The sequence below is a fragment of the Nyctibius grandis genome, chromosome 1 (genome assembly GCF_013368605.1).
Source record: "Nyctibius grandis isolate bNycGra1 chromosome 1, bNycGra1.pri, whole genome shotgun sequence".
Lineage (NCBI taxonomy): Eukaryota > Metazoa > Chordata > Aves > Nyctibiiformes > Nyctibiidae > Nyctibius > Nyctibius grandis.
In genome coordinates this window covers 27,189,521-27,217,157 of record NC_090658.1, presented here as the reverse complement: position 1 = coordinate 27,217,157, position 27,637 = coordinate 27,189,521, and the positions used below count along the sequence as shown (strand labels likewise).

At 42.8% G+C, this 27,637-nt stretch overlaps 1 protein-coding gene across 1 annotated transcript in view; it reads right to left on the bottom strand.

Moving 5' to 3' along the window:
- EML4 (EMAP like 4) overlaps positions 1-21,612 on the bottom strand; it is a 182,996-nt gene extending 161,384 nt beyond the window's left edge. Inside the window, exon 1 of the mRNA XM_068398931.1 lies at positions 21,539-21,612. Coding sequence (XP_068255032.1) covers positions 21,539-21,563 — 25 coding nt within the window. The 5' untranslated portion in view covers positions 21,564-21,612. The remainder of the gene's footprint in view (positions 1-21,538) is intronic.
- Positions 21,613-27,637: the final 6,025 nt, after the last annotated feature.

The window sequence follows — 27,637 nt, the reverse complement described above, 5'->3', positions numbered from 1 at the left end:
ACTGTGGCAGCAGAAATAAAACAAGAGAGTATGAAGATGAAAAAGCAGCTAAGAACAGGCACTTTTGATGCCAAGCCATCATCTATGTTATTAATAGGTCATGCACAGACCCCATGCGATGCTCTGAGTGAAATTACAAACAAAGATTCCATTGACGTGTGTACAGTTATTATTTCCTACAATACTGACTTACAAAATACTGTTAAAACTGTGTGAGGAAGTAGTAAATAAAAAAACTCCAACAAAAACACAAATTGACACGCAGAGCAAGACCTGCAATGAGCATCCTGAATTACCTTGGGATATCCTAGTGCCTTATCATAAAGAATAAGCAAACAAGCACTAATAAGAACATGTAATGTTATTCGGGCATTCCCTGTGGGGAACAAGAATGATCAAGCTGCCCAGGACAGGAGGGTAAGAGCACTGGGGGATTACTGCAAACCACTCCTGAAGCAAGGGAGTCCCAGGTGACCTCAGATACAAAATCAATTACGACTTCATTACCTATAACCTAAAATTGCATTTTTCTCACCTTACTAGGAAAGCGCAGCTGCAGTTACTGAGACAGGATATTTAACCACTGCCTTTGACAACGTGAACCAAGCTTATGCCTATTTCTAAGGTTCCTTTTGTAACAAAAGGGTCTTTAAAATTACCTGATAAACACAAAGTACTCCTGTTTGGTTTTTTTTTAGAAGGGAATCATTAAAGAGAACAAGCTGGCAAGCTCTCAGAGTATGCTTCTTTCAAAAGCAGTTGCAGGGTGCACCAGTGTTGGCAGCCAGAGCCAAGGTTGCAAAACAATTTCCATTATAATACTCTTTTCATAGGTTTGTAACTTTCTCAAATATTTACTTTTTTATTTGAAAGGTTTCATATTCACTCTGGGAATGTTCTTGATAAGCATCTGAATATGCTTCTTAAAAATACATATTAAAAAAATAATCGTACTGTAAAATGTGACCACTTAGGGACTACATAATGGTAATATACGTAAAGGTCTATACAACCAATCTAAACCCGACACATCCCTGATAGCTCAGCTATGCAATCAAAATGTTGGGGGGCGGGAGGGAAGAATAAATAAGTGGAAAGTTTAGATTTATATACCTAGCAAACCAAACACATTCCTTTATTTTCTTCTCCTTGTCATACACCTATAGATTGGCCTGTTTACAAAAAAAATAAAGAATTCTGAAGACATTAAATCCAAAAGAATGAATTATAAACCAGCAGCCTTCCATCTGGAATTATTCAAAGGCACATATGGTCATACTTTTAATGTAGAAATATTCTGTAATCTGATACTTATTTGCCTTTCTTATGATTAGCTGCTCCACAACATACTAGTTTTAGAATATGGGGTTTGCAATCTGGTCTTGTAAATGGATTATTAAGTTAAAGTTATTAATTCATTATTTGAAGCTGTTTCCATAAAACATATACATACTAAGAGACTGAATTAGGTTGGCTTCTTTTTCTTTTAGCACACAGCAACAGTAAAATCAAGTTAAAATGCATTTTCTCATCTGGAACATATGCATAACAAGGACAGCTAGACAAATAATGATAATCAAGTGGGGTAATTGTATCATTAGCTGCATTCAAGGCTGAGGTTTCGTTGGTTCAAAAAACAGTAATACATTTGTTTATATATGATTTTTGAGATTACACATTGACACAGCCTAATGCTACACATCCTCCTTTTTCAGGCGGCTTTGGAAAGGAAAATCCATTCCCAAGACAGGAGCACCTGGTCTCTCTTTTCACACACCTTTTTTGAGGACAGTGCAACGAGGAGAAGGAAGGGAAGTAGTGGAGGAAAAGGAAGAGAGGGAGAAGAAAGCTGCTAGGTGTTGGAGAGAGGAACAGGGATGTTCAACAGCGCCCGACTGCTCTAACGCAAAGCCAAGAAGTTTTTCCTCCCTCGAAGCACCAGCCCCACAGCCATGCCTCCAGGAGGTACTTTCCCCTTTGGAGTGAGAAGTGAACCAACGTCACCACGTTGGCAGACAGAGTTCCACAATGGAGAGAGACAGGTCTTTGCAAAGGGGAACCGGACCACAGGGCTGGCCATACCGGGCAGCACACAACAACTCAGCACTGCCTTCTAATTTCTTTTCCCCCACTCAAGAGCTCTTCAAAAGGGCAGAGGCACGCCTTTATCCCTACACTTTCCAAAACAAGGTTTCAGACCACCATCTGCCCACTCACTTATAAGACTCACACCTTCCATCCGCCAGAGATAAGATGACACATTTATCCTCCTGGTAACCTCCTATGAAGCCGCTAACAGCAATCCAATTCGCCTATTTTCTGCAGAAACATAACTATGCTGACAGGCACACAGCAATCCTAAACATTTTGTACAAGAGGATCATTTGGGCTTCAAGCACTTACCTTTCGTTTTTCTTATCCCTCTGCCCTCAAATGCAGCCATTACTCAGTCTTCACCTGAAGAGGGTTTATAAGAGCTGACTAGTGAAATAAAAAAGAACTTTTGTTTCCCAAGGCAGAAGAGCCACACTCAAGAGCCTGTTGTCCTCTGCTGCCAGAGCAGCCTCTCACCAACCCTCTGTGGTCCTCCAGCACCGCCTCACGCACCACGTGGTTTGAGCCGCGAGTTTCAGAGAACACCTCCAGACGGGGTCCAGCTCCTCCTGGGTCGAGCACGGCACGGTACCACACAGATGAGCTTATACAGACAGGGAAAGCACAGTCGCGAAAGCAGCAGCACATCGTCCGTGATCCAAGGAGGGAAGGTACTGAGAATGCAACCAGAACTTCAGTCCATCTGGTCTGCCCTCGCCAAAACTTTTAGTAATGTTTTCATAAAAACAGGAACAATGACCTACCGAAGGGCTGTAAATAATGCCTCAAAACTAAAACTGAACTTATTCTGGTAGGCAGCAAGTAGCTGAACTGCTCAATATGCAGGTCCTCTCTAAGGCTTACTCAAAAGGGAGCATAAGGAGGAATGCAAAATTACTGTAGAAGAACACATATGGCAATAACAAGATCACAATATGTAGCAGAAGAGCTGCCCTACCTCTTGATAATTATAACTATTCTATATGGCTACTTCCTAGATCAAAGAAGCAGTATTAGAAAGCACTTAAGCACAAGTGTGTGTTCAATTACAAAAACAAAGCTAAGTTTCCTACTAATTACGTTGACGCACGTGGGTTCAAAAAAATATTCTCAGTGATAAAGCAGGCACAATATACAATATGCATGAGAAACAGAACATGCACAGCAAGAAATCATTAACTTTAACACCACAAAACATACAAATCAGCTATAAAAGCAGCAGAGAATCTTCAGTGATCTGATGTTGCACTTCGGTCTCGGCTTCCTGTTGTACATGTGTAATTGCTGCAATAAAATCCCTTGGAAAAATGAGTCACGTCAAACAAAATAATCAAACCATAATGATTAACAAAGAAGTGGAACATACCTCACAATGTAAAAAAAAGCTTCTCCACTACGAATTCTTTTAAATAAGATTATGTATCATATGTTAAAAAAGCATAGTTATATTTTGCAAAACCAAGTTGTGTAGTATTTCCATAGTTAAAAGTCATCTTAAAAAGCATTAACTATCCTGGGAAAAAAAAAAAAAAAAAAAAAAAAAAAGGAAAAAAATCCAGAGATCAAAACAACCCCACAAATGTAAGAACTTTCAGGAACTCTAGGAGTATAGTTTACAAACACCAACAAAACATTTTCTTAATTCACTAAACTGTGAGTAAACTGTCCCTAAAAACAAGTAGAAACTTACCTACTTTCAGTGAAAATGGTCTTCCTGATGCTTTCATTACATAAACGCACATGCAAAATCAAAAGAAGGGAAGAGTGGAAAGAAGAAAGCCATATGGCAGCCATTATCTTATTAAGTAAGAAGGATGGTTCTTGTTAGAAGAGATCCTAAGAGTAGATCCTTATTTGACTGAACAGCCAGTACAGTGGTGGAGCACCAACAGCACCCTCCTGCTCCAAGCTCCCTGGATACGGCCCAGCAACATGTCAAGTTCTCAGAGTATCAACATGATTCAGTTTTCCATTTCCAGAATATTGTTGGTTAATGCAGCACAAAAGTTAAATTCCTAAAACCTATTCTAACAGTTGCTTCCAGGAGACAGAAAATTGCTTTTATAATGCTGAAATCATTCAAAGTCACCATCCGAGGAGGGCACGCGCTAGAAAGAGTGCCATGACATAAAATATCCCACAATAATCAAGAGTAGAGTGGGAGAACATGGGGGGCACATTGTGCACCACCAGATTTTGACAAAGATTCGCAGAGCAAGGCTGGGCTAGCCCTGCTGCCTGCACGCAGCAATAATCCCAAAATTAAAGGGATGACTTTATTCCATCACCACGAGGTCAGGGACATGCTGTTGGGGAGCCCAAGCCAGGGCAGTGACAGGAACACAGCCACCAGCTGGGGCTAAGGAATCCACAGGCCTCCCCACTTCACAATTTATTTATTTTTAATGTAGAAAAAGAAACATAAAGTGCATGTCAGCTCCAGTTCCCTTCATTCTCCCTAGCACAGCAGCACTGCGAAGGAAGACTGCAGTAACATCCTTCTCCGCTGTCAAGTACACTGGTAGGATGATCAACACCTTTCCCTGCCTCCTCTTCAAGGATTAGAGTGTAGCCTTGCAGCTAATAGTCAGGACCCATGTCAAGAATTTTTCACCAAAAACTTGAAGTTAAATGGCAGTCAGTGAAAAACAGAAAATAATATTCCCCAAGGACCAAAAGTTTTTTTTAAAAAAAAATACCACCACACAACAAAACATCCATACAGATACTATGGGGGGGAGGAAGTTCTACAAAATTCTATAGTGTTGGAAAATCTAGGTATTTATAGTGAGGAGCACGTGTTATGGCAGCCTAACACAACAGGGAGAACTAGGAGTTGCTCTGCAGAGCACCGCTCCAGCCAGCTGCAGCTTGCCAGCGTCCCAGTGACACTTCCCAGTGAGCAGCCGAGGGTGGCTCCCACAGCTCTGATGAAGGGCCTTTCTCCCAAGGGCGGTCCTCTGTCTTTCCCTTCCCTACTACAACGCTGCTTGTTCAAAGCAAGCCAAAACTGCATTTAATATCCAATGATGAACATTACCCCTGTCTCATGCAAGCAGAAGTCTCTGCTGTCGCACGACCCATCTCCAGCTTCCCTAGACACGGCTTAGGACCACATGTGCAGTGGGGTTAAACGGCTGCACGGATGATTTTCATCTTGAGCAACGCCTTGAGGGTTTTCCCCCAGACAGATTACCCCAAACCGCAGCGGGGACCTGGCTCTGCTTCCCAGCATGGCAGTGCCCATGGGTAGCACGTGGCTCAAGGCCACCAACCAGCCGCCCCTTATGGAACTTAGAGGAAAACACTGGATATACCATGTACTATGCACTGCACAGAAGAGGGGACGTTAACACATATAAATCAAAGCCAACAAAACAGATGATGAAAAACACTGTGAAATGGTTATTTCTACACCCCTATTCCATAATAGAGAATGACGCACACCAAAAGCAGAAGCTGGTACCCGAGGCTGTTCAACCAGTACTGCAACTCAAGGGTCCGTAACATCCCAGGGTAATTAAGCTGATGAAGAAGAGTTAAGAGTGAACAGTCAACTCTTAGATGACATCAACCCTACTCATTTTTCTTCTAAAAATACATACACAAAGATCATATGATAGTACAGAAGAGTTGTTTGCCAAAACATAGTTTCTTGTTCATCTTAGGCAAGTCATTTCTTTCTAGTAAAGATTTCTATCTTCTTTTACCTGCTAATTAGTTTAACTTTGAAGGTATTTGAGTTTTACAATACATCGCATGCAAAAGACTTGTAACTAGCAATATGGCAAAGAGGAAGAAAGCTACTTTCAAAGTTTAGCTTAAAGCTTTGCAAAAACAAAATACATACTACAATGCATAAGATAAATAAGAACCAATAATATTGAAAAGAAGACGTATTAATCATATACCCAAAAAGTACCTGAAAACAGGGCTACATAATACAATAGAAATGCTTCAACTGAAGAATGCACGTATACTTTAATGTGATTATAGAAGCACTATATAATGATTTTATGCATTTTGTAGAAGACAAAAAGACCTCTTGTCGATGCTGCCAAAAACATAAGATATTACCATTCTCTGAAATGTTCAATAAGGAACTAAACAGGCCAGTCTTCAGTCCCTTTAAATAAAATGAGGGGCAGGGGGCATATATATGCCCACACCAAAGTATGGAAGCTTCCCAGTTAGTTCTGGAAACAAAAATAAGGACTACTCAAATTTTACCTGTTTAAATTAACTTCAACTAAAGGCTGAAAGGCAGATCAAGCACAAATCCACATATACTGATAAATACAATCCCTGGTATATGCTGCAAATGCTCTATGCATGCTTTATTGTTGATTCCCTTTTGCTTTCTCGCAATTCCCTTTGCCATTTTATCTATAGCTTTGGAAAAAGATCCCTTTGTGGTCTATAAAAAGTAAACAGCAAATGTTGCCATTCATTCACAAAAACAACAGCCAAGTTAGAGCCCTTTTACTGGTAAAGCTGCTACAGCTATAGGAACAGGAAATCGAAACTTCTACTGCAAATAATAATTACGTAAACACAGATAATTAAAAGCATGTTAGCAAGAACCTCTACACACATACCTTTATTATTTAGCTAGGCAATAACTGAACCAATATGCAGAGAGCGCACAAACAGTAGTTCTCATTTTCATATTTCCAAGGGTTTCAAATCACCGCATTTAGATATGCTGGGGGGTGGACACAGAGGAGGATGATCAAATAAGTCAAGTCCCACCTGGGGTTCAAATCTCACCTGCACAGACATCACCTCCCCTCTTTACCTTTCCCCAGCCCTTACCCCGAATTTGTCAGGCTTAGGGGAAGTGAGCTGTGTCCAGCTCTGCCGGCATGGGGGCCAGCAGGGACTCCCTGCACAGAGACAAGAAAAGTCAGAGAACTGGAGTAGGACAAGGACAGGATCGGGACCTCCTTCAGGGCAGGGAAACAGAAGGTAAAATTTCTGCTCTGTCAACACTAACAGGACATTTTTTTTTCATTGACTTCAGCATAGCCAGAATTTCAAAAGCATAGTTTACAACCCATAAGTTTCTGAGTTAAAGGACAGACATTTAACGCTCTGGTGGCCCACACTTTCAGTACCACTTAAAATAGGAAGCCCTGATGAATAAATGGGAGGAAATGGACTGCACAGAGGGGCATCAAAGGTCCAAGCCCCATGTAAAAGCAATAGGAAAAAATGCTGAGTGAATCCTGCACGGGTGGAAGCTGCGTGTTGGCACTTCGTTCAGAGGTGCTCTCTTGCTCAACGCACTAAGCAGCTTCCTCCCTCTCACAAAACAACTCCTCGCTGGTCCCAGGCGAGCACCCTGGGTTCGGAGCACAGACGTACAGCAGTGCTCATCCAGTGGCTTAGAGCCTCCCCTTCCTCCCACACCTACAGCCATACTCGGGACAGGTCACACGTGAAGCTGTGAGGCTTCGTGTAGGTACAGAGAAAGAGACACCACTTGCACAGCTTGCAATCTTTACATACATGTCTTTTGAAATACCTTAACACAGTACTAAACAGCTTACACTCTTCACGGTTGAGATGGATGATCACTTCAACATTTAACTATTAAAATTCAAATTAAATACTCTCCCAGCCCCATATTCCTCTAAGAGCAGAGCGCAATACACACGAACAAACACTTTTTGGTAGCAGAACCACAAGCTTGGTACACACATACAAAATGAATGATCATAAATCTGTTCAAAACTCAGATTGACTTTATATAAAAAAACAACCCATATCTCATCCCAGTTCAGAAAATAGGATGCCAGATTAAGTCCCACCCAACACCATACAACTCACTGACAAATTATCCCAATGAAAAAGCAATGTAAGGTTCCTCCAAGTGAACCATATTTTCTGCGTTTGCTAATGCACAACAGGGTATTTAACCCAAAAGAAACCATTCTGCAGTACACCGAGATCAGAGATAACAACTGCCAATCCGATGCCCACAGCCTGAATACCTTTGCACCAAAGTTATCTTGGTAACGCATTCACACAGAACAGATCCTGCATGTGCATTTCATTTTTCCTGCCAGCATCTTCAGCACTTCTTAAAGGTTCACAAGTGCCTTTTTGGGGGTTCCACTGCAGAAGGATCGCAGCATCCTCTACGAGTTCGAGCCAGCCTCTGCTCTGCCTCTCTCAGGGATGGAACTCAGGTTCCCACCAAGGCACAAAGCAACACAGCCACCTGGACCACAGCTCTGAGCTCTCACTTGAGGAAAGGGTCAGCAGTTTTACCACGAAAGTTCCCACAAAAATCAGGTAAGCGGAAACTAGCATGTTGATAGCATATAAAGCATTGCTGGCACAGAAAAGAAACAAAAAAGCCAAGTAGGGTTAGGATTTACATTGGAAATATTTTTTAAATAGAACTTCTAGTAGGAAGTTTTAGTGATGTGTCAAAGCACAGGATGCCATTTCTCTACTTAAACAGCAACAGAGTGAAAAGCAGAACCATACATCAAGTTATCTTCAAAAAAATTGTCCAAAACACACCTCAAACAGCTACAAGACCCACAGTGACAAAGCTGTTTGGCCTACAGGCCAGAAGGGCATGCAGCAGCAGCAGAGCTACCCACTCTTACATGTAGGATTCTTGCAAATATTAAATCTAAATGTATTAAACTGTCACCCTCAAAAGACCAGGACAGAAGGGTTCTTTTCCCTCCTGTGCCATACACTCTATGCACTTAACAGGTCTAAAGGAGTAACTGGTGCAGACCGTCTGGAATATTTAACTCCCTTAACCTGCATCAGTAACTTTCCCACTTCCTCTGTCTAATGCTAGCACATATAATCAGTAAGACCTTTATTACACCAACGTCTTTATGCAACTCATTGGGTATATTTGCACTGTTATCAACTACAAATAGGTACTTTCCATACAATGCATCTTAAAACAAAAGCCTGCATCCACAACATTATTTAAATAATTAACAGCTATTAACATCTCCAGGACTGGCATCTAAAAACAAAAAATGAAAGTCTATTTTAGAATTAAATTTGTCATTGGATGAAGCTTTGAGTAACGTGATCTAGTGGAAGGTGTCCCTGCTCATGGCCACGGGGTTGGAACTAGATGATCTTTAAGGTCCCTTCCATCCCAAACCATTCCATGATTCTGTGATTAAACAATAACTTCTAGTATATATTTTTTCACATCATGAATACAGTTGGATTGTTTTTCAGTTCTTGGCTGCAGTTGTCCTAAACATCAGAGTTTATAAATTTGCAGACTGCAAGCTTAGATCTATTTTCTTTGCATCTAAACCAGCCAGCATGGAAAAGCTTGAGGCCTGATGTTAATCTCACACAGAAATTACTTGTATTCTCCGCACTTTGAAAGTTTTCAAATTGAATCATAAAAAAATGTATATCAATTTGTAATACAATTACTGACTAATGTGCTGGGTAGATTTTGGAGATGCATTACCTGAGGCTCTGCTGCACATGGGGGTCAGCAATCGTTTCCTCCCAAACCCACCACGGGATGAGGACAGAGCTCCTGATGCAGCAGTTCCCAACTCTCCCACACACAAGACATCTGAGATGATTCATTTCTGTATCTGTGTTCGTCCGTGGTACTGTAGCTCCCTGGAAAAGGCACGTCGCTGACACTCCTTAGCTTACGATCCACAGAGCATCCCAATCACCCAGCCGTACCGGTCCCACTTGGTGAGCACGTTCACCTCCAGAACTGAAGAGAGGACCTCCAGTGCTCTTGCTGGCGCTTGAGTAGTAATGGATATGGATACACATCTATTTAACGCTTGTACCTGACCGTTCAGGTTAACTGTACTAGCAAACAGCACAGGAACAGCACCATACTGGAGCATCATTTCTAATGAAACACTAGTAAGGCAGATCAAGTGTTCAGAAAAAAAAAAAAAAAATATGTTTTTTTCAAGAATCTGAATTGCTTATAGTTTTCTACTACTATGCCTAAACATCCGTTTTCCTCTAAAAGAATTTATTTCTAAAGCTACTCTGAAAATATCTCAAATCATCTACCTCTTTGTTTATAGAGTCATTAAACACTTCATAGCTATAGCTTCCATTAACTTCACAATACCAATAATACATGACTGTTCACAGCATTTTAAAAATCAAACAGAACTGAAACAAGAAGTATAAATCAAGGCTAAATACTCTACTCTACCTTGGGGGGAAAAAAATAAATTAAAAAAAAAGAACAAACAATACAAACTGGGAGAACCTATCTCCATTAGCTTACTGAAGTCAGGAAACACAGGTCTAGTTGTAGAATTAAAGAATATTATGTTGTTTTGCAGAACCTGAAGTCATGAGGAATTATGTAAATACCTATACTACCCTGCCTTACTGGATCTGTCCTCATCACCACTGGGCACACTGCACCTTCTGTCTACCACATTTCACCGTAAATCCTGCACCAACATGGTATCTTTGAGCAGTTCCTATTCCCTCTAACCTGGCCCATCAGAAATTGAGTCCTCAGCCATGTCACCTACAAGAGATTTCTGCTACGGGGTGAGAAACAAAAGGAAAACGACCCATGGAGGAGGGGGGGATGCTGCAAAAAAGGCATATATCCTCCAGGAAGCTTTTCCTGGAAAACAAACACATGTGCTAAACTCAGAACAACATTTCAGGTATTTCTTAGCTTCACACTTAAACACTTGCCCAAGCTACAGTAGTTTCTGCAGATCAGACCAATTAAAAAGTTAAAACAACTTAGACGTGTTAACAGATAGAAACAGCAGCTCCCCCAACTAACATATATTTAATTCAAAAAATAATACTTAAAAAAAAAAATCCCATTTACATCAGGAATACCACCTTCAAGTCCACACTGGCTAAGTAAATGGCCTTATTGCTCTGGTTCTTCAGCATAAAGAATAAACTCAAAGAAACCAAGCTCCTAAGCATTTCGCCATGTCTACTTCCAAAAGCAACTGATACATTCACAGTAATTACACATTCACTCCTCTAACAAGGATTCAGTCCAAGAATTGTGGCAGGCAAAGAACAAGCAGACTGTTAGTATGGTCACAGCCTAACTGCTGCCTTATCCATGCTAACCAACCCTTCACCCCTCTGAGCATCTTTCAGAAAATACTGTGGTCACACATTACAGAAAATATAGCAAAAAATCCCAATCTGGAGAACAGCAGTGCCAACAAGTCATCTTTCTTAAATATGCCATATCGTTTTCACGAGTCTAAAACCATCTCAAAACGATGTTTATTACAGCTATGACAAACCTCTCAATAGGGACTCGGAGCTCCTTCATGCTTATCCTATTAAAAAAAAAAAAAAAGGGGGGGGAGGGAGGCAAAGAATTTGGCCTGCTTGCTGTCATTGTCCCCCTTGCCTCATGACTTTGACGGACATGTTCAGCGCTCAGAAAGCAGGCACGACAGCCACACAGACCACTGATTTCCTGCTGGATCTCTCTGATGGCATTTGCATGGTACACGTCGGGAGAGGACGCGATAGCAGTTCAATGCAGAATTTCATAGCTAAACAAAGTTGTAATTTTCTCCTTGTTAGAGTTCTTGTTTAAAAAAAGCTAAGTGATACTATGCAGATGTGAGTATTGCCACGTCTCTGAATCTTGCAGCTGAAAGAGTTTAATTTACATTTCGTACCGCTGGAGGTTCCTGCTTTCCACACCTCTCCCTCTCTTTGAAAACACCAAGAAGCACATTTTTAGGAATTCTCTCCTGAAATCCCATTCAATCAAACTGCATCCAAAAAACCCCAAACCCTAACAGTTGTAATGCACGTTAACGCATCTGAAGTGGACTTGACTCGCAGAGAAGCCCAGATGTACGTGTGTAGCAGTCATCTCAGAATTGCTCTGACTCAGTGCATGATTTCACCACAGCTACATCAAACCAGAGATGTGTGAGAAAAATCTCTAAGAGTGACACTTTTCCATCCATTCCACATGGTCAGGTTTCCAATATCTAACACTCCTGGAAAGGAATTCGGTCAGCCATGCCCTACCTAAAGGATTACATCTACAATCCAAAGCCACTCCAAAGTTTGTCTATTAGTTATAAAAGCCAGAGGTACTGTAAAATGTGTAATAAAAGTCTAAAAAAAAAAAAAAAAACCAGTTAGTTTGGGGAGGTGACACCCATCCTCAAAAACTGAACCTGCAAGACTGGGCTTTATTCTGCCATTTTTAAGCAGAGCTCGACAACGAAATTCAGAGGTCTAATTAACTAAAGATCCATATAATGCACACAACAGGAAACCTCTTAAGAAAATGGCATGGTCTGCTTGTGGCTGTGAATAAGGGGGAAGGAAACAAACCGCAGCCCACCCTACTGCTGTTGTTTTGTACAGAGATGGGCGCAAAGCTCGAGTAAAAGCAACACGTTTCTTTTGTTCTCAAAAGAGGAAAAAAAATGTACCATACAGTAAATTGTAAGCAAACTAACAGTTTTACCATTCATTTTATGTATATGTGGGATTGTTAATTTAGTTACCCTTGTGAGCGCTTGCTTACCTCAGCAGCTGACTGAAATTACGCATTTTAAAACAATTTCTATTACCCTGATGTCATAATTTCATTAAAACCCATAAAAAGTGGTGAAATCATTACCTCTTGTGTTTGGACAGCAAATACAAATTTCTCAATAGGAATTTTCTTGCTTTTGTGCCCTCAATTCAGAATAAAGACATCCAACTCTTTTGTCTTTAAAATTATGAAGTTCTCATGAAAAAGCATTTTCATTTACTTTAACTAAACCACATTTCTAGGCCTAACTAATTTACAGTGTCCCTTCAGGGAGCCAGATTTGGAGCTTAGAAGCATTTGTGACTTTAATTTATCCACTGGGTTTCAAACTCCCAATTTTCCCAGAGGATTACGAAAGCCTGCCAATTTAGCTTGATGCATTAAAACTGTTTACACAAGTCCAAAATACATTCAAACACAAACCAGTTTGGTTTCAGCCCCCCCTCCCCTTTTTTTTTTTAAGCCCAAAGAAACTGGCAGGAGAAGTGGGAACCAGCTCCAGGCTGGAGCACTGCAGTCACAGCTACGAGCTGAGTTTCAGTGAAACAAGAATCAAGCGAGAGACGACAGTGAGTATTTTTCTTCAATTTAATACAACATCTGAAATCCAAGGTAGTTGTACCTCTGCAAAATACACTGTAACTGTTCATGGAGCATAGCTACGTTGCTTCTATCTCTTGCCCCTTCCATTGCACTTTTATTATGTGTAAGAGTCACTCACATGTACAAGCAGCTCCAGAAAGCTAAAGAAAATGTATTTAAATAAAAAAGTAAGCCTACTTCTACAATAAGACAGATTTGCACTCAAAAGTATCTTGCCTAAAAGCTGAAAAAGCATGCAATCTGCATCATTAGATGGGGCAGAAAGGCACTGTAGACCATCACCAAAGAAAGAAACTGGGTTTTCCAAAACTTGCTAAAAAAAAATTGGCCTTCCCAATGAACAGCACTGTCATGCAAAGTAGAGCAGTACAGACACTAAAAAGTCAGGAGAGTAGTCGGGAAACCAGTAGTTAAAGAACATCAAGATACAGCTATATTTAGTAAACAAGTTAGGCTGAAACTATTGAGGATGAGCAGAAGAGGCAACCCACTGAGAAGCAAAACAATCACAAAAAAACTAATAAAAAAACCTAGGTCATCCAACCCAGTAAGAAGCCTTAGGGCAGAAAGCTTAGGAAGAACATTGTAATACTCACTGATGGTATGTAGCATGAATACTTACAACATGGAGCAAAAAGAAAAACAAAAATAAAGAAATAAAGGGGAATGGGAAGGAGGAAAGAAAAGAAAAACAAAAACCAGGAATAAAAAAAAAAAAAGGCAAAACCAGAAGAGAAAAACATTTTGTACGTTCCAAGATTTAGCAATAAACTCAGGCGTTTAATGTCTCTGGTGTCTCTCTTCACATCCCACCCCTCCAGCAGCACCACCCAGTTAGTTACTGCCACTGACTGACTGATCAGCTCAGACTGCAACATGACCTTTCCAAATCTGAGTGCACATACACGTGTTTCCTAAAGATGATTCAAAACTCTCAGACGAGCTTGCACATCACCACGTGGTTTTTCCAGGTATCCATCCTTCCAGCAACTGATGAAAGAAAAATCCTAGAAAACCTAAATTCTCCATCCATTTAAACAAGCAGATGGAAGAAAAAAAAAGGCAAGCGATTCCTCTTTAAACTCTTGGTGCCTATGCTCACTTGTTTACAGAGAGGAAAAACGAGGCAAGCAGTGGCTCCACCTGAGCTCGTAAGTAGCTGTAGAAAGATTTCTTGAAAAGGAAGTTAGTGAAGCTTATAAAAAGTTGTTTATCAGGTGATTCTCATCTCCTAAACAGAAGAATGTCCCTACTAAAAATGCTCAACACCAGCAAGAGCAGAGAGACTTGCACCGTCATCATACATGCCACGTGCTATAAAATTAATTACCCTCTAACACCCTTCCTATTACATTATGTGTAGGTAAAACAGGAACAACGTTCTTGGCCTTAAAAGTGCATTCATTAAGGATCAGATTTAGCAAGGACCTAAAGAGAGAAGAGAAAAATAAACCTCAATAATTAACAGAAATCACACCAAGAAGGGAAGCTGCTACTCTGAAGAGCAAGGAGTGACTTGCAGATCTCCCTCTACATTACTAAGAGCACAATTAGCAACACAATGCTGCTTACAAAACAAAACGGTGCTTCAGAGGATTTGTAAGTGCACTGTTCTTGCCCAATTTTTTCCCTCTTACATACCTCATGTTATAAAGCACAGAAAAAAAACACTCTTTCAGAGTAGGTTCTTCAGGCAAGAGAAAATCCTGTTAGATAACTGTACTTCCCGTATCAAAAATACTACGTTAAAGAGTATGAAAAACACACTGCGGGGCCAAAAATTCTTCTCAGCATCCCAGGCATTAAAAGCCTTTCTAAAAGAGAGAGAAGAGTCTTTCTAACAGAGACTCCTGTGTTTGGAATCCCGTTTCTTTTTTTGTTTTTAAAAGCGAGAGTGTTACTCACAACCAGGCCAAATATTGCCAATTGCTCTGTGCAACAAAAAGGATTGTTTTTTAAACACAAGATCCTTTGCTTTTCAGCTGGCTACAGAGCACAGGGTTCCTCCTCGTTGCCCATTAACTCAAGCCCCATTTAGCGAAAGGTGGGCCACCACTGAGCTGCTAGAGCAAACAGCCTGCCTGCCTTGCTGCCGTAGTTTAATCACCCCTGTCACCAACCAGGGCCACCCTTCCCAGGCAGGACAGACTGACATCCTGCCAAAGTTTTTATTTTTAAGACGACTAGCACACTGACAATAGCGCACAGCAATCCCACAACCGGAGAGCCGCGTGAATTCAGCTGAACTCGCTCTCGCTACGAGCAATTGCACTGCAGCACCACGGCCACTTTTGCAGTCTAGACCGGCAACCATAAAACTTCACATTCTAGCCCAAATAAATGACAAATACCCCAACTTGCCGTAGCTAGTCATTCCACACGCTCATTTTTCTCGTACTGAACCCAGCCAGAGATGAATCACGATGCACACACTCTCCCCAGGCTCAGAGCACCAGTGACCACGAGATCCTCTCTGCTCGAGCTCTCCTGACCCCTCTAGCACACCTGCCCACCCATCACCGGGGCTTTAGAGAAGACTTGCTGGATTTTAGCAAAGCCACGGGTTCCACAGTCTCTGTTGGCTCTTCAGATACAGAACAGCAGCACATACACTGCCTCATTAGTTATCTGATGCAGACCTGACATATCTATGAAACAGAAATGTTTTCCAGCAACTTTTATACAATGCCCAGTATAACAAATGGGGAAAAAAATTAAGGAACTGACCTACACGCCACCCATCCAGTAAGTAGCTGGTACGTATGCTGCAGTTAGTAGCAGTACATATACAGTGACAGAGCAATACGTAGATCCTACATAAAATGAAAACGTGAATCTTTCCTCATTATTTCTCCAGTTCTCCCTCCAATAACATCAACAGCAGAGCAAAATGTTGGTCTCCACTTAGTCATTACAGCTCTCCTTTGCCTTCTATTTCTCCAGGAAAAAAAAAATGCATAAGCTCAACTACTCTTTCTTTAAAAAAATCCTAAATTATTCGGCTTGCCTGGGACTTCAGGAGAGGACTGATTTTAATTTCTCTGTGAAAATATTTTCAATCATAAAGAATTTTTCAGTACAGACTACTTCTAAGCTCCAGGGCATCCTGCACAGCTGAACAAAAACCATGGTTAGAATTCAGAAGTTGAGACTTCTTCATTTGTTTTTATGAGCGACTGTTCTGCCACAGACCTCATCGCTGGAGAGAGTCCTATTGAAATGCTTTATACCATGTTGTTATCATACGCTGGTGACAAACTTGGAAATGGCTGTAGTCATTTTTATTAACACAATCTGATGAATGCTTCCATATCTTTGTTTACAATGAGTTATTGTTACAGAACTCAATTAGCAGAAGCTTTCTCAGAAGGGAATACAATGCAACAGCTGAAAGCAATGGAAAACTGTCCACCAAAGAGTACCCCTCACCAGCCACAGGCAGCTGGCCGTGGCTTACTCTTCATAAGTCTAATTCTAGTAGGATCAAAAAGATCTCATACCTTAGCCAATTAACCCTACAGAAAGTAAGATAAATGAACAGCTTAAGAGGTGCCACAGAGGTGCATTTAGATTCATTTAGGTCCAACAGCCCAGCACTCAGCAGCAAAACCCATGAGAACTGACCTTTAAATGAGCTGCCATCAGCCTCCCTAGGATGCTGGGGATTTGAGCACCCATTTGAAACCCCCTGGTCTGGGGTTCATTCCACTGCCCTCTATAGTATTAAATCAGCACTTTTAAAAAATGTGGACTTATTACATTAGCAGTAATTTTGGATCAATAAAAAGCATCACCTGTAACTGCTTGTCATTGATTTTAAACTATGCTTGAGCAATTGTTTCATTTTCTCCTTTCACTTTATAGGCAGCAAACATTAGCCAAACGGAGTTAGACTAACATGGACTCAGATCCACCTCTGCATACAAACTCAACCAGTAACTGTTCATTCTTCTGAAAAGCTATGGCCAGGAGAAAGAGGCTATCTCCTGTTGGGAAAGAACGCCGTGTTTTAAACCAGAGTTTGTGCTGAGCTCATGGCATATAAGAAGTGACAAATGCTTCATATTAAGACAGTGCTCTGAGAGATCCTTCAGCTGAAGGTGAGCATTAGCTGCAACAGCAAGTTACATTTTAGGCCCAAGAAAGGCATCATCCTCCACGTTGCAGCAGTCTCAACACAGCAAAGCCAACCTAAGAGCTGCCAACTACACAAGTATGACCACATCCCATCTACCCTCAGCTGAGGGCTCCTATCACTTCCCTCCCACCACCTGTCATGCTTCTACCCTCTAACCAGCCAATTTAGCCAGAAACCCACCAAAACAGCTGGGGCAAGCTGGAAGGCCATAAATGAATATAACCCATGATGATATAGAATCATAGAATCATTTAGGTTGGAAAAGACCTTTAAGATTACCCAGTCCAAACATTACCCTAACACTACCAAGTCCACTACTAACCATGTCCCTAAGCGCCACATCTATACATCTTTTAAATACCTCCAGGGATGGTGACTCTACCACTTCCCTGGGCAGCCTGGTCCAATGCTTGATAACCCTTTCCGTGAAGAAATTTTTTCCTGATATCTAATCTAAACCTGCCCTGGTGCAACTTGAGGACATTTTCTCTTGTCCTAACACTTGTTACTTGGGAAAAGAGGCGGACACCCACCTCACTACAACCTCCTTTCAGGTAACTGTAGAGAACGATAAGGTCTCCCCTCAGCCTCCTTTTCTCCAGACTAAACAACCCCAGTTCCCTCAGCTGCTCCTCACAAGACTTGTGCCCTAGACCCTTCACCAGCTTTGTTGCCCTTCTTTGGACTCACTCCAGCACCTCAATGTCTTTCTTGTAGTGAAGGGCCCAAAACTGAACACAGTATTCGAGGTGCAGCCGCACCAGTGCCGAGTACAGGGGGACAATCAGTTCACTGGTCCTGCTCGCCACACTATTTCTGATATGTAAAAATTAAAATGATTGTTGGCAAAACTGTCAGCCTTCTACAGTCCCGCAGCACTCTGCTGGGCTTCCCTAAACCAGCTCACCATGGGCTCACAAGCACCAGCACGAGGGTGGATGAGATGCAAGGCAGTAGTTTGCAGCACAAAGAACTTTTTTTTTGGTAGAACCCTCTTCCTTGATGCTTCTGGTGCGATTAACTGTGCTTTCTTTTCCCTGAAGATGCTGTCTTCGGGCTGTTTTGATCAGGACCCTAAGACGCAAGAGAAGTTGGCAGAGCCAGAGCCAGACACCCATGCTGTGCTCCTGTCTCGGCAAGGGCATGAGGCAGAAGGCCAGGTGCTCAGTCCAAGTTCCCAGACTTCTTGTTCCCATTCACAAGCACATTCTTTCACTTCAAGTGATGCATCTGAAAAAGCAAATGGCCGAAATCCATTGAGCCCTCTGACGACCATCGTGTTGGAAATGCTCAAATGTAAGAAGATATGACTGCCCTACTTGAGACAATACATGGGATTCAATAACCACTTTGCTACTGGTGATATTCAAAAGGTACTGAAGCTTCAGCAAATGTAAAATAACTCAGTGTTTTATCAGAGTAAATCGATACCTATTTCGGCTGTGCAAGTTAACTCAGAATACATAGATTTTTTTTTTTTACTGTATGCAGTAATTGTGTACTCTTAAGTAGAGTGCTACATAAGCATTTACTAAACCAATAACCAAACCAATTTTCTAAATTACATATAAAATGGTTTCTTTCATCTGTTTATCCTCATAAAAATTTCGATGTGGAAGCCAAAAGAAAACAGCTGCGTAAAGTATTTTCAACTGCAAGAGACATGTAAGAAGGTATTTCTGCCTGTGCTGGAGGGCACAATCTGAAATAACATTTTGCCTTCCAGATAATGACAGGAGGCATTAAAAGGACAACTTGCTCTCTAATAAGCTCACTTGACTGGTTGAGCACGCAAATACATAGATAGCTCAGTTTTGCCAACAATAATTTTAATTAATTTTTACATTTCATTCTAAATTGCATTATTTATGGTCTTCCTAAAAGACATTCAGCAGACAGCTAATTAAATTCAAGCCATTAGATTTTAATTAGATGTTTAAAAAAAAAAATCTCAGAACAATTCACACATCTTCGTGAACACTACATCCTCGTTAGCAGCTAGAGCAACCAACAAGTGATTATAAATACAGAAGAGGACAAAGCAGCATGATTCAAAACTGAAAACGAGAAAGACACATAAAGTTTCATGCTTCAAAGCTAAAGATTCTGGGAATGCCCTTTCCTCAGCCCAAGTCCAGAAAACCACCGTGCATCAGTGCTTGCCATGAAAGCAAAATCAAAGGCCAACTACCAGTGAGTATGATGATACACAGTTTAAAAGGTTGAGCTGAGCTTAATCCTCATTAAATTCTAATAAAATCACAGTGCCTTCCTGAACAAACAGTGAAACAAATTAAAGGTCCAGATGGAGCCTCCCTTAATAAGGCAAGCAGGATGCTCCAAAGAGCCCACCACTGCACCAGCCCACGGTGCTCGGCCACCCAACCAGCCCACACTGCTGCTCCACGAGCAACCTCCACGCAGGAAAACGACGCTTTATTATTTCAAAATAATTGGGTTTTTTCCACTTACAACACAAAACGGTTATTTCTAAATATCGACCTCAGCGGGGCCAGTACTCCATGAGTCAAAAGCAATACTGGTGCCCTTTGATATGGTGATCAGTTCCACTACTGGGTAAAGAGGTTCATAAATATTAACCAGTGTACATTTGCATATGTCACCCACAGGCACAATCTTCCCTATGAAAACCAGGAACAGAACCCGTACAATTCCTCCCTGTGTTGCTTTCTGATCGTCAGATATAAAATGACCATGGGAGTTTACTGAGCAAGGAGAGTATATCAGGCAAAGAGCCAGACTACCAAAGTGTACTGTTAATTATGGTGCACCAGTTTGGTTTGGACGGGTGCCCAAATGCCAGAGTTGACATTTCAAAAACCTGAAAGGTTAGGATCACACTCAAAAGTATTTAAATGAGTCAACTTTTCCAGAAAATGGAGAACTATTCACTATTATTACAGATTTCACAGCAGTGCTGTAAAAATAAATTAATCTAATTTTTAGAGGCACAGATTTATTCTTCTACAAAAGATGGAGTGAGTTCACTCACGAAATGCCTGCAATAGACACAGCAGCACTGAAAGCGAACAGAAGGCATACGAACAGAGCAGCAGGTAGGCACCACATGTAATGTCACCGCAAAGTGAATGGTCAGACCTATGTCACCCTTATAATTTGCAGAAAATGCATAGGAATGTGCATGCTTTATAATTCTTACATTTGGATACATTTTCAGTTCACACTTCTAATCAGGACTACTTCACGCTACGCGCAATCTGTCCTCCGAATCATTCAGCAAGTGGGCTGGGGAAGTATTTTTTCTTCAAGAAACTGATGACAATTTGCCGCAGCTTTAACAAAACCTAAGAGAACGCAGCCTGTCAGTTTCCTGGGAATATCTGGATAAACGAGCAGTAATAAGTGTTTTCGATGGCAGCCCAGCTCCGGGCAGGGGAACCCGACGCTCAGGGAGCCAGGAGGGCTCCTCGGGCACACGGAGCGATGCGCGGCCACCGGGAAGGCGCTGACTCCGCCGCCGCTGCCATTTCCGCGGACGCTGCCACCGCTCCCAACTTTCCAGGCGTGCGGGCGAGCACCGCGGAGCCCGGCCACGGGGAGAGCTGGCCCACGGCTCCCGGGGGCAGCCCCGCGGCTCTCGCTGCGACACCCGGGCCCGCTGCGCCCGGCCGGTTGGGATCCCTCCCACCCCCGGGGCAAAAGGGAACGAAAAATAAATAACAATTTTTTTAAAAAAAAACAAACTTAACAGCCCAAACCCAAGCAACTAACTCTGAGGAAGAGCAAACCCACGGCGAGGGCAGAACAAAGAAAAGGAGGCAAGTGCAGCCGACGCTCTCGCAACAGATGGTTTGAAGCTGACCAGATTTCGCGCTGGCATCCCCTCCCCTTCCCTCCCTCCCGCCGCGGCACGGGCGGTGTTTGCACGCACCGGCCCGGCCGGCACCGCGTCGCCCCCAGCCGCCGCGCAGAGCAGCCCCCGCCCGCCGGGCCGGTCCTCGCCGCCCGGCCACGCACAGCTCAGCCCCAGCCCCAGCCAGCGGGGCCGGCACCCCCGCTGGCCGCAGGTGCGCGGCCCCAGCCCCGCGGCGGGGCGGGCTGGCGGGCGGCTGCCGGCACGCTTGCCCCATCCCGTCCCGCCCTTCTCCCTCACGCTTCCCGCCGCCGCTCACCCAAACTCCCGGCGAAACCGTCCATTTTGTGTGGGGGGAGGCCGGTGCCGCAGCCCGAGGCGAAGCCACCGTCGCCGGCCGGGATAGGTTCATTCACCCGCGGAGCGGCGGCAGGCAGCGGCGACGCCGCAGCCCGGCACTCATGAGCCGCCCGGGGCAGCGGCTCCGGCGGCTCCCCGCGCTCGGCGGCGGCGGGAGGCGGCTTCGGCGCCTCCTCCTCCTGCTGGTGCTGCTGCTGCGGGGCTGGCGGCGGCGCTGCCCGGCTCCGTCCCTGCGCCGCGACCCCAGCACGGCAGCGAGTGCCGAGCTCCTCCCGCCGCCGCCAGCACCGCCCCAGCGCCCCGTGCTGTCGTGCTTCCGACTCCGCCCGCCCTGGCAGCCGCCGCTTCCCCTGCGGGCGGGACGGACCCGGCCCCGGCCGCGGCCCCGGCCCCCGCCCCCGTCGGCGGGCAGCCCCCAGCCGGCTGCGGCTCCCGCGCCCCCGCCGCGGGAGAGCTGCGGCTGCTGCTGGCCCGCTGCTGTGCTGGGAGCGCGGGTTGTGAAGGGCCTCCCGGGAGGAGGGGGAGAGGATGGGCTGCTGACCGCAGCTTTCGGCCGGGGGCACCGGGGCGTGCCGGTGCCAGGCCCCGGTCTCTGCCAGCACACCGTCTCCGGGATAAACCCTTTAGGCGTAACATCTCGATTTACGATCAGAAGTTTATACTGTGGGGCAGTTTGTGGAAGAGTTAATTGGGCGATTTAATATAATGATCCCAGCAATCAAAACAGAGATTTTCTTAGATTAATCTAAAAACGTTCGTTCAAACTAGTTTGGGGAGGTTTTTCCTCACCGGATACCAAGCCAGAGGAACTGTCACTCCTGTAACCTTATGTTTCTTATAGCTGCGTATAGGCGATCTCTCCCTCCCAGCCAGCCACGCTCCCGGCTGTCTCCTGTAACTTCCAGCCATGTGCTTGGTGACAAGGGAAAACAGAACCAGAAATTCAAGTCCGCCATGCTGCGTACCATATAACCTCTTAGCCAAGACTGTTCCGTGTGTTAAGCAACATCATCACATCGTGTGATGCATTGCTTTCTCCTTGGTCAGGAAAAGCTACATGCCCATAGCAACATCCTGTTTTGCTCTAAGTATTTTCTTGTAATGCACTCAAGTGCTAGCGCTGCGGTCGCACAGAGAAATGGATAACTGCCTCGTGAGCGCGTCCCTGGCATTTGCAGCCGTGCCCTCTTAATGACAGTCTGGGGATGTTGTTGAACAGGACTGGGGAGAAATGTGGTGCTGGAGAGCAGCACAGACCTGATGGTAACAGCCCACGTTTCCCCAGCCCCTTCCATCCGCTTAGGCAAAAGCATCGTTATCTTGGTGATCTGTAAGATAAAATAAACCCGAGAGGTTTATACTTGCTCATATTAGAGGAAAACGGCTTCAAATTTTTCATCAAGCCTAATCTCCAGCAAATTTTACTGAACAGCTGCCACAGCAATGAATTTGAGTGTGGCTGCCTGCAAATTACGTAAATAATCTGTCTTCATATGTCCTGTAGTCTTGTCAAGAGAGATGCCTTTCAGGCGATCTGCTATAAATGGGACATCATTAGCTACTAAGTTCTTGGTGGTTCTTCTTTCTGGTCTTAATTACTAGCAGGTATTAGACTTCCTACCTGCTGGGTCTGTTGCTGTAGAATAGCTCTATATAGCCTACTTCCACAGTCTTTTAGCCATGGCAAAGGAGTGCTGCAGTCGCTCCAGCAAAAAGTCCCTCAAAAATGCTTCATTTTACAAATAAAAGCAAGAAGAACAAGGCACTACAGCTCCAGTCCCATCTCCCAACCCCCTTTTATTACCTGCCTTAGGCCAGGTTTTCAACATGCTTGAAGCATTGGGAATAGAGAGAGAGAAATCATCTCTAGCTAGGAAAAACATCCAGGGAATTCAGAGCCTGTGGACAGTTTTCTTCAGAAAAGGTCCCTTTTCCTCTAAGGCAGAGCCTTATGTAAATTCTTCAGGTGGGGCTTCTGTGCTTCAGTGTGCTGTTTTGTTAAACAAACAAAAAAAAACAAACAAGAAAAAAAAACAAACAAAAAACCCTAACCAAACAAAAAGCATGCCCAGCTGCCTTCTCAGGCTCTCAGCAGGACCATCCTTCAAACATACCAGTGAGTGAGTTATTGCAAACATCCTTAGGTTTGTAAGTAAAGCAGCATTGCCTCTATTTTACAGACTGGAAACTGAGGCACAGAGGTGAAGACATCCTTATCGAGATGTTTAATTCCTACTGAAATTGGTTAGGAGCATGAGTGAATACCTTTGATTATCTGAGTCCTGCAGAGCTTGCACAAAAGTACATTAAAAATTTAAGATCTGCAAAGAAAGCTAGTTCTCCATAATCTTATCTTAAACCCAAGAGATGAGTTTGTTACTCAAGTACTGTTGAAAACCCAAACTTTGGTACTAACATTTTAAAAATAAAGCTTGTTAATTAGGAATTTCTGAAGAGCAAATGCTATGGAGGAGTTAACAAAATATGGCAAACTCCAGTTTTTAAAATCTTGTTACCTTCTTCAGTCTAAATCAAGTTCTGAATGCTACCTGAATTTAGGTGGGGTTTGTTAGGGGTGTTAATTTATTTATTGGTTGTGTTTATGGTGTAGACAACATATGTAATTGTGGTATAGACACACAATCAGCATTTAGCAAAAAATCTGCAGGAAATACATATATGGGTCTGTGTTTATAGTCTTTAACAATTTTACTTGGCTGTTGAGCAGAATGACTTACAATTAAAGCAAAAATAACCTTTTTTCATGTAGATTTCAGGCAGGTACTGGCAAATTACTCAATATAGCCTGTAGACTGATAAACAGTATGACTGTTCCAGGTGCAAACCCCAAGGACAAGGTGATTTCTTACCTCTGGTATACTACCTAGTGCTTAACTTGGAGGAGGGAGGAGTTGTACAGTGCTGTAAGGGGTTTCACTTCTGTTTCTTACTTGACAATGATGCAAAAGCATGAACCAATGAGTTGTTACAAAGTTTTAACAAGCTCAGTGATTGTCTCCTTTCAGTTTATGTTTTGATGCTAAAGAAAGATTACATTATTCAGGGTTGGAATAAACTTAGAGTATCACCTCAGCTTTCAAATCAGCTAAACATCCAGTGCTTTATTGCACATAGAGATGGTGAATAAAGACAACTGTGATACCATAGGGCAGGAATTTTACATCAGGTTGACAGATTCACAGTTTAGGAAATCCAAATGCTTGTCTGCAGCCTTCCCTCCCTCTGCAGTGCAGCCTGACCCTTTGCCAAATCCTACTGATGCAGGAGGCAGCTGGATCGGTGCTGGAGCAGGCAAAGCCTGAGCTATGCTGCTCAGATTAGCTGGTGAGCAACGAGCCAGTGCCTCCACTGCTGTAAATCAGTTTGGTTTTACTGACTTCACCGAACAAGGCTGACGTACCCCAGCTGAGGAGCTGGACATACACATGGAGTCTCCCTCTTACTAGAAGGAAGTTATGGAAAATATGAACTACAGAAAGAGATTGCCCTGAAATACACAGTAGAGACTACACACATTCCAGAGATTTTTACCCAGCCCTTGAAGGAAATATGCTATTTTTCCCCCATTGTTTCATTTCTCTGGCACATTTTCCTTGGTCTGCAGGTTTTTGAGCAGTACTTGTAAGAATACCTTTGTTTTCATTTTGGGTTTGGTGTTTTTTTTGTTTTTTTTTTTTTTGAATTGACATAGCTTGGCAACCTTCACCCCAGGAATTGTTTATAACTTTTTGGTGGCTTGAATGTAAATTATATTTCAGCATTTTTCCACTGAGGACACATAAAAATGATTAACAACTGAAAATGAAATTGCTGAGATTCTTGTACATGAAGTTGGAAGTCTGAACCTACAAGCCACTTCATCTTACCCATTAGAAAAAGGAATGTGCTTCCCACAGTACTCATCTCCTGTTACTTACAATGGTGTCTAGTTTCCTGGACCACAGTGGAAACATCTGAAGGAACTCTTCTCCCTCCTGCAGTTTTTCTGGTGCACCTCTTCAGGCTGAGCAGCAAAAGCCTGGATACATGACAAGGAGCAGCTAAGGAGCCCCAGTCCCAGCAGTCTGGTGCTGCCTCTCCCCTGCTCCCACCTGCAGCCCTAGGAAGGAGGGAAGAGGTGTTGCTATTTGTAACCATGCTGTGCCCTACAGCTGGTGGTGTGATCAGTGTAGGATCACTCCCTGTGCTGTGGTGGTGCTCATTTGAGAAGTACCTTCGCAGATATGTAGGATTCTTTATGGTGCCTTGTTTTGAAGAGGAACAACTTTATTGGTTTGCTGTAAGGCATGGGATGTTGTTAATTCTCCCAAGTGAGGCTCAAGTTATAAGAAGTTCCCAGGGGTCACTGATGTAAGGGAAAAAATTTGATGCCTGACCTAGAGGTAGATTAAATTACTCCTTCCTGATTTATAGAGGGTACTTCTCTTACCTCCAGCACAGAGTCTCTGGAGCTTTTCTTTCTGGGCTGGGATTTCACTTCCCCACAGAAGCAGCCTAAGGTTCAGTCCCTCTAAATTACCCAAGGGCATGAATCAGCACCTGTAAGGCTGAATGGGCTGGAAAGCACTAGAGTCTTGCCAGGGACTTGAGAAGAACTGGAGAGCTTCGATTAAAGCTTTTAATTCTGTGTTTAACTAAAATATGACATAGGGTTTTCAAAATGGGCCTAAATTTGTTAACTGCTGTGTCTATCCTCATTGATTTTGACAAAGACACCTAGATGCTACTGTACAATACATGTTAGAAGCTAGTCTTCTTGATGTTGCTGTGCACCTGCTTCTCTCAGTTTTTGTAAATTATTCCTAGAGGTCTGAGGTTACGGCATACCTAAGCATCTCCTGGTCTTCCTCCATTGTCGTATAAAGTAGGAACAGAAATTGTCTTCCAAAACAAAAATATCAAAGTTTGCCAGAAGGTTTCAAGTGGCTAATCTCTGGTTAGGTGGACTTTTTTGTAGTAGGGTAGATTGTAGTCTTATTTCTATAATGCTACTACTTCATTGTTGATTAACATGAAAAAAACTCATAAAGAGTCAGGGTTGACTTTTGCAGCTATATATAATTGATCTTTAATTAAATTCTGCATGTTTAGTTTTCCAAATAGATTTTGATCACAGTTTGCAAAGTCATTCCCAAATGTTCAGAAATAATTTACTGACTGTCAGAAAATAAAAGTGTATTTTTTAAAGATACTAATGATTTGTGAGGGCTTCCATAATGGAGACTGAATAGAAGTGGTTTTATTTTGAGGAAATGCTGAGCACCCACTTCCTGATAAATCCTTTTTATTGATTATCCCAAAACTGCAATTCCAAGCCATTAATGAAACTTTGGCAACAACTCCATAATTTCCTGGGGTCCTCATTAAATGCGCATTTCGGTTGAAGTGTAGAACCTACAAAACCCTGTTAGCTTAAGCGAAATTTCACATCATTGCATTAATGTATTTAGAAAATGGCAGTGTCCTAGAAATGTGACTACCAAGCAAGAGAAAAATAGCATAGCTTTAGTGCTAATTCATTCACCAGCCGTGGTGGAGAATGAGCAGAATCAGTGTGATTCCAAAGCATTTGAAAATTGGCAGAATTCGAGCAGAGACAGTTGAAACTGTGCACAATATTTTTTTCCTCATGAGGGAAAAGGCTTAGCATTTATACTAAAGAGCAGGTTAAAAATTTTATTCTGAAACTTTGTTGATATCGAGCTTATATTAAATGAGGAACTCTGAAAAACATTTCACAAAGCTGAAAAAACAGAATCTTATCTTCCTTCATCTCTCCCTAATGGATAAGTGGTCTGGTTTGTCATACCAAAGAGCACACTTAGTTATTTTCTCAAATTAGTGAGCTCCTCATGAAATTCATACCTTGGTCCAAGCCCTATAAAAGTCTAATGTCTTACATAAGTGCTAAGTTAAGGATTTAGCTGAAGCATAAATTGGTGCATTGGCTTTGTATCAGCCATTTACATTAGGGCGCAGTTTATTCTCTGCCTCAGGAAAATATGTCCTTCAGCTTGTATGCGGAAGCACTGTGATG